The following is a 7,760-nucleotide window of genomic DNA, read 5'->3' on the forward strand; positions in this document are numbered from 1 at the left end:
AAGCCCGGCAGCACCAGCCCTGGCGCAGGCTCCCCAGTCGCCGCCTCTCCCAGCCCTGCGGCCTGGGCCATCAATCAAGTTCGTCCGGCCCCGCCCCTGGGCTGCAGCGAACGGCCAATCAGCGCCAAGCTCCGCAGCGATGAGCTCAGTCGGCTCGCTTCCCATTGGGCAGCTATATTAAGAAAGTGGCCGAACTCTTTAAATAACGGGCGCTAGGGCCGCAGCCCGCATCTGCCACCGCAGTCTGGTCGGAGTCTTGTGTTTTCCTGTACTCTTGGCGAGGCCTAGAGAGGCTCGGGAGACAGCTAGGCCGGGGTTGCTGCTCGAGCCACTGTGTGAGCACAAAGGCGCCGACCCGGGGTCCGGGACGAGAGGAGCGGCCACCGCCTGGGAGCAGCGCGGAGACGCACGGTGCGCCCTATGCCCCCGCGCCCCCACCGCCCCCGCCGCGGCAGCCCGAGCGCACCGAGTGGACGCGCCACCGCGGGGCCTGGGTGCAGCTAGCGACCCTTGCCCCCAGCGCGCAGCCCGAGGTGAGCAGTGAACGGCGAGCGGGACGGCACCGAGGCGTTCGCGGGCCCCCTCCTGCTGCCCGGGCCCGGTCCGCTCATGGCGGCCATCCGCAAGAAGCTGGTGGTGGTGGGCGATGGCGCGTGCGGCAAGACGTGCCTGCTGATCGTGTTCAGTAAGGACGAGTTCCCCGAGGTGTACGTGCCCACTGTCTTCGAGAACTATGTGGCCGACATCGAGGTGGACGGCAAGCAGGTGGAGCTGGCGCTGTGGGATACAGCGGGCCAGGAGGACTACGACCGCCTGCGGCCGCTCTCCTACCCGGACACCGACGTGATCCTCATGTGCTTCTCGGTGGACAGCCCGGATTCACTGGAGAACATCCCCGAGAAGTGGGTGCCGGAGGTGAAGCACTTCTGCCCTAACGTGCCCATCATCCTGGTGGCCAACAAGAAAGACCTGCGCAGCGACGAGCACGTCCGCACAGAGCTGGCCCGCATGAAGCAGGAACCCGTGCGCACGGATGACGGCCGCGCCATGGCCGTGCGCATCCAAGCCTACGACTACCTCGAGTGCTCGGCCAAGACCAAGGAGGGCGTGCGCGAGGTCTTCGAGACGGCCACGCGCGCCGCGCTGCAGAAGCGCTACGGCTCCCAGAACGGCTGCATCAACTGCTGCAAGGTGCTATGAGGCCCGCGCCCGCCCGCCTGCCCCTGCCCGCGCGGCCCCTCCTCCCGGGCCCGTACCCCCCAGGACCCCACCGGACTGCCTGGAGTCTGCCTTCCCGCTCGGCAGCCGTGGCCTGGCAGCTGTGGCTCTGGCGCCGGGAATGGGCGTTAGAGGCACCGGGCACCCCCTTTTCAGTGTCTGTGTGCGTCCGGCTGTGTTGCACAGGCCCAGGCGCCCCGCTGAGTGCCAAGGGTCACCTGAGTACCCTTTTCTGAAGAGCCGAGCCTCTTCACAGCGTGTGGCTGTTTGTTCCGACTCCCCCCCGCCCCGTACCCCCCCCCCCCCGCCTCGGGTCCCCGGAGAGGAGCTTGGCGCCGGAGTGCGGCCGCGCCCCATCAGATGTTCGCCCATAACCAGCGAGCGCCTGCTATCTCTTGTCTGTAACATAGACCACGGGAACTGCGGGAGGGGAGGGCTGGGGAGGATGGGGTGTTATATAAATATAGATATAATTTTATTTTCGGAGGTAGGATGGTGTTATTTAATGGTGGTGGTGGGTGGAGTGACAGGGCGCTAGAATAACTCCAGCCCAGCGTGGGTCAGGCGCCCATCCAAGCACGAACAGGACTTGGTCGTCTTTCCAACCCCTGGGGAAGACATTTGCAACTGACGGGGCTGAGAGGACACAGCTTCCGGACTCGCGTCTCCTGCCGGCCAGCCCCAGCAAACCGCTCACCAGCCTGGGCAGGAGGAGGGAGTGTGCTCCGGGTCGTTTTTGCCATAAGCGAACTTTGTGCCTGTCCTACAAGTGAAAATTGTTCAGTCCAAGAAACTGATGTTATCTGATTTATTTAAAGGCTAAAACTTGTTGGCTTTTATTTTGAAAGAATTTTTTGCACAATTGTTTCATTGTTTGACACTTAATGCACTTGTCATTTGCATAAGACAGTAGCATTCTGACCACACTTGTACGCTGTAACCTCATCTACTTCTGATGTTTTAAGGAAAAATGAGGATGACTTTTAAAAATTCCGAGAGGAAAAAGAAACCACTAATTTTTGTTTTCTTGAAAAAAGTGACAACACTGTTTTGTGATTTCATTTGTGCAGGTATGCACACTATTTTGATAAAGGGCAGTAACAAGTATTGGGGCCTATTTAACTCTCCCCCTTTTTTTTTCACAAGGCCGTCTCTAAAGCTATGTGAAATTTTCTCTGCATCTCTGTACAGAGAATGAACCTGCTCCTAGTCTCCTTCCTCCCCTCCCTTCCCCACCCAGTGGTACTTCTACTAAATTGTTGTCTTGTTTTTTATTTTTTAAATAAACTGACAAATGACAAAGTGGTGAGCTTATGATGTTTACATAAAAGTTCTATAAGCTGTGTATACAGTTTTTTATGTAAAATATTAAAAGACTATGATGATGACATTTATAAAATGGCTCCTGTGGTTTAATAGCGTGAAAAGATAGCTTAAATGAATTTTGAGGCAAGAGAAGAATTCTGCCAGGCGAGGGCTTTTCTTGTCACCAACTCCATTTCCCTGATAGTGTTTGTAGTCAATGAAGATGAAATTCCTTTGGGGGACATGTGGGGGTTGGGTGGCCATAGGAGAGCAGGCTGTTCCTGTCGCAGTCCCATAGGAAGAGGAATGGGTTACCCAGGCACTCAGTGTCAAAACTTTTGACCTAATGTTTGCATGTTTTGAAAACACTTGTGCCTATTATGGGGCCTTTGCTCCCTCTTCTTTGAAACTTGAAGTTGTCATTTGTGCATTTTAAATTTAGATAACATTTTTTGTTGTCGTTGTTAATTACCCATGTGGGGCCAGCTTTCTGAAGGCTGGTTACTGAGTTCCCTTCAGCTCCTCAAGGGGTTACACTGTACCCCATGAAATTGTAGGTTGTTATCTTTGGGGCTGGAGCTCCTTGGTAGAGCCCGAATCAGGAGCTGATTCTTTTATCATTGAACTTTTCATCTGAATGTGTGTCTACAGGGAACCTAGAATGCTTTATTCTAAGTACCAAGAATGGCCATGTTATGGACAGAACACAGGATGTTTTGGGGGAGGGGTTATTTAAAGTTGGAACAGGCGTATTTTGAGATTTAATGCTGATGAGCTCTAGTTTCAGACACTTAGTCTGCTGTGGGGGGTCTCAGACCTGGACAGGCGGTTTATACTGGGAGACCACATGGAAATTCTGCTACGGGCACGATGGCTCAGACCTGCCAGCTCTAAGCAGCCTCTAGGGAAGATAGCTTGATAGTGCCAGCCCCTTCCAACTACCTAAGAAGTGTGGTTTTTGTTTTTGGAATGGGCACTTTCTGGGTTTCTAGCACTTAGTAACTCTCCCTCCTCCCCTCTCTCCACATCCCTGGAAGAGACAGAGAAGATCCCTTTTGAAGTTTGCTTTAAAGCTTCAGGATTGTTTGTTTCCCTGTCTATTCCCACACTTCTAGAGCTTTTGTTGAGTGAGACAAACCTGGCTGTTGGTGACCTTTCACCCATTTAAACACATTAGGGACAGGGCCTCCTGGGCAGCCAGGCCTATTGGCCAACAGAGGGGAATTGTCTGGGCTTCTCGGGGCGCAGAGCAGGGAGAGGGGCCAACAGGCTTCTCTGAGCCACTACCTCACCCCTTCCTCAGCCCACTCACCTTCATCCTTCAGCCTACTTTTTCTACTTCGTTTTAAAGCCAAAATTTGCCATTGAAAAACAAACTGTTGATTTGCAGGTTTCACCGCTAGCAAATCCTTCTGTACCAGGGACTGCGGGACTATAGGGAAGAGCTCAGGCTTGGGCTCAATGCCCAGGACTCAGCTTTGCAACTAGCCAAGAGCCTGGAGGCCCAGCCCCCTGAAAGGGCCTTTTCTGGGTTTCCTGCCTGCTCAAAGCTGCCTGGTACCTATAGCTGTCTGGTGTTTTTTTTTTTTTTTTTTTTGGATTTTGCAAAGACAACCACGTAGATGACGCATGGCGGCCTGAGTTGTGCTTGTTTTAAAATGCATGGCATTTAATAATCCTGCCGGAACACACTTTTCTTGCTGCATTAGGATCCAACTGGAAAATACAAAGACGAATGGCTGTAGTCTGGAAAAACAATTAGGAAAAAGAGGTAAAACATCTGGTGTTACTCTCAGGATATGAAAATTCATTTTGCACATTTAAAATAAATGTGCTGAGTTCATTTAATTGCCTGTCGAACTGTTTCGTGGAGAATAGTGGGGTGTTTCGTTGATCCTGGACACTTTCTAGCGAAGAGCATTGGCTTGGGTTCTCATTTAATCTTAATTTTAAATCAACCTGGGTTCTACTTCTAAGGCCTTTTCACATGTGTTTAGAATGGTCGTTTTCAAACTTAAGCGTGCATCAGAATCACATGGAGAGTTCAAAACACAGACAGCTGGGCCTAGCCACTAGCGATTCCAGTAGGTCTGGGGTAGGGTCTGAAAATTTGAATTTCTAACAAGGTCCTAAGTGATGCTGATGCTGCTGATCTGGGGACCACACTTTGAGAACCAGTGGCTTAGAATAAAGGACCCCGTCAATGCACAGAGAAGGAAGGTCATTCAGTTGAAAGTAACTCAAACTGACTAGGGTGGTGCGCCCTGCAGTCCTGACTTCCTTATGCCAGAGAGAGAGTACAGCACTTCCAGAGAGGGTCCCCCCAGGACGAACCATACGGAAACCTTATCTTCTCTCCACATTCTTGTGCAAAAGGGGATTTCATGCCCTTCTAGAGATTTATTTCTGCCACTTCTGAATTCAGAATGCAATAGCACTCTGTAATTCATTTAGCGTTGGTGACTACTTTGTCAGCTCTGCTGAGATAAGTGGTACAGAAGCAAAGAGGACACAGTCTTTGCTCTGGTGGGCCAGGGGGTTCAGGAATATATTCACTAAGACCTTGAATACAGCATGATCAAAAGAAGGGATTAGGGCCGGGGCACACCAGGGGTTGGGGAAGTGGGGGAGGGCAGCATGGAGGAGGAGACATTTGATGTGTAAATGGAAGACACCGCTTCTTTGTCTTACTTTGAGGCCTGGCCTCTGGGGAATAGAGCTCTCTTGGGTGAGAACTACCTTCTACGTTTAGCCCCACTGGCATACATTTTTTCGGTCAAGAAAAATGATGTTACCCAGCCAAGGGACACACAGAGGCCAGGAGACAAGGTTGGCGATGATGGTTTCAATGTTTTCTCTGTGCCTTCCAGGGACGTGGGGCAGACACGAGGGCTGGCTGTGCTAACCATGCTCCTGGGAAATGTGTAGCCTGGGTTCAAGATGGCCATGACACCACAAAGGGACCTTGTTGGAGGATGGTCCCTTACCACTTTACTTGGTCCATCTTCTGGCTGGAGGGAGAACCTGGGCACTCAGATGGCTTCTCCAACTCTCAGTGGCCCCATTTCTGGTTTGAGAGTTAAGAGTCTGGGGGATTCTAGTTCATTCCTTCCTGTTCGTTCTTTTAGTCGACAAATATTTATTGTTGACTGAAGGACTCTGTGCCTAATATTACGCCAGGAGCTTGTGGACTGATAGGACCCAGTGGACAGATAGGCAGGCATGGTCCCTCCTCTCACAGAGCTTTCTGTCTAGTAGTGTGTCTAAACAAATAATGATAATGATGGTAATAGCTAATATTCATTGACTGCACATAAGGCATTATTCCAAGCTCTTTATCTGCATCATTTTATTTAACCTCTGTATTAGTTATCTATTGTTGCATAACAAATTATCTCAAAACAGAACGGTTCAGAACGACATCTACTACCTCATAGTTTCTGTGTGCCAGGAATCTATGCACAGCTTCGCTGGGTCCTTAGGTTCAGAGTCTCCCTTAAAACTGTAATCAAGATGTTGGTTGGATCTGGATTTATCTCAAGGCTCGACTGGGGAAAGATCTGCTCCCCAGTCCACTCACATGACTGCTGTCGGGGGTTCAGTTCTCACTGGCCGAGGCCACCTTCAGCTCCTTGCCATGTGGGCCTCTCCACCGTGAATTCACAACATTGGAAGCTTGCCTTACCAGAGCAAGCAACAGAGAAGAACCAGAGAGTGAGAGCGAGCGAGGGAGCAAGAGAATATGGGACAGAAGTCAAGGACTCCTATAACCTAATCTTAGAAGTGACATCCCATCACTTTGCTTTATCCTATTGATTAGAGAATAAAGTAAAGGGGTCCAGCTCAGTGAGAGGGCATTATTCCAAGGCCTGCATACTGGAAGGTGGGATTGTTGGGAGCCATTTTAGAGGCAGCCTACCACAATTCCCACGACGACTCTGAGGTAGGCGCTGTCGTCCTCACCTACTGAGGAGGAACATAAGAGGTTAGACAACTTGCTCATGGTCACAAAAGGTATGTGGATTTGAACCCAGGCCGTCTGGATGCAGGACAACCATGTACGGTGGGATAATGATTTGAGAACAAGCACCCTGACTGCTGCAGTGTAGAGGATGGGTCGGAGCAGGGAATACCAGAGGCAAGAAGATGAGCGGGGAAGATGTTGCCATTACCGACACTGACGGTGGGAGGAGAGGGCAGACTGGGAAAACATTCAGGAGGTAAGAGGGGTGGAAATCTGAGCGGGAGGCACAATGCTGACCCCTGGATTCTGGCTTAGGTGACTTTGAGGATGCCGATGCCATTATTTAAGACAAGAATCAGCAGAAGATGAGAAAATTTGGAGGGAGGTCACCAGAAGGATATGTCGAGTTTGGTTTTATATATATTGAGTGTGAAGTGTCTTTGGAAATGATCGCTGCTCTTATTCTCCTCACCTGCCTTCTCACACCGTAATTTGTGGACTTTCTGTGTAGAGTTAGACTATTGTGTCCTGTTCGGGTGATGAGGAAGTGCCACAATCTATATGGACGAGAGTACTCGACATTCACCAGATCAAACTTTCTCGGAAGAAGCAAGTCCTGAGATAGGAACTGTGGTTTTAGAAAGTGGACTTTAGACAACAGAGAAAGGGGACGCTATCCTCTCTCTTAAGACCTGTTTTAGGTGAGTTGATGGTATTGTTGGGTGGTAATGAGGTATGGGGAGGGGAGGAGACTTCTACTCTAACTGGGTGGCCAGGGTAGGCAGAGATCCTATGAGGGCCATCCAGTCTGGTGGGCTGTAGGAGAAACCATAACCAACAGCCAATTTTAACTTACACCTGGTGGATTATTAATTCTCTTCTATTATTTTAGAACCCTTCATAAAGTCTTGCTAAATGTTCTAGCCTGACTTTAGCTCTGCTGTGGAGAATTAAGGGAGGAATATCATCTATGTCTGGGCAGGTGGCAAGGAGAAGCAGCACTTCTGAGGGCTTCAGCTAGGATCCGAGCAAAGCGTCCAGCTGGGATTCATCTAGATGTCCAGGATAAAGTCATTCTGAGATAAGCATCATGGTTGTGTCCAACCATCCCTCTTTACATAGGGACTGGTTTCCTCACTGCCAACCACAAGTCAGGGTGCCTACATGGCACTGTCTGGCACGTAGGTGGATGAGTTTATGGGTCAGATGAGCAAAGAGGAAGGTGTCAGGGTACAGTTGACAATGGACTCTTTGCAGGAGGGATATGATGACC

General features: G+C 50.5%; 1 protein-coding gene across 1 annotated transcript; it reads left to right on the top strand.

The window, feature by feature from the left end:
• Positions 1–221: 221 nt before the first annotated feature.
• On the top strand, positions 222–2,617 carry RHOB (ras homolog family member B). The gene has a single exon (XM_006910264.3). The coding sequence runs from the start codon at positions 610–612 to the stop codon at positions 1,198–1,200; it is 591 nt and encodes a 196-aa protein (XP_006910326.1). The 5' UTR covers positions 222–609; the 3' UTR covers positions 1,201–2,617.
• The last annotated feature ends 5,143 nt before the right edge of the window (positions 2,618–7,760 follow it).

The sequence above is a fragment of the Pteropus alecto genome, unplaced genomic scaffold (assembly GCF_000325575.1).
Source record: "Pteropus alecto unplaced genomic scaffold, ASM32557v1 scaffold61, whole genome shotgun sequence".
Lineage (NCBI taxonomy): Eukaryota > Metazoa > Chordata > Mammalia > Chiroptera > Pteropodidae > Pteropus > Pteropus alecto.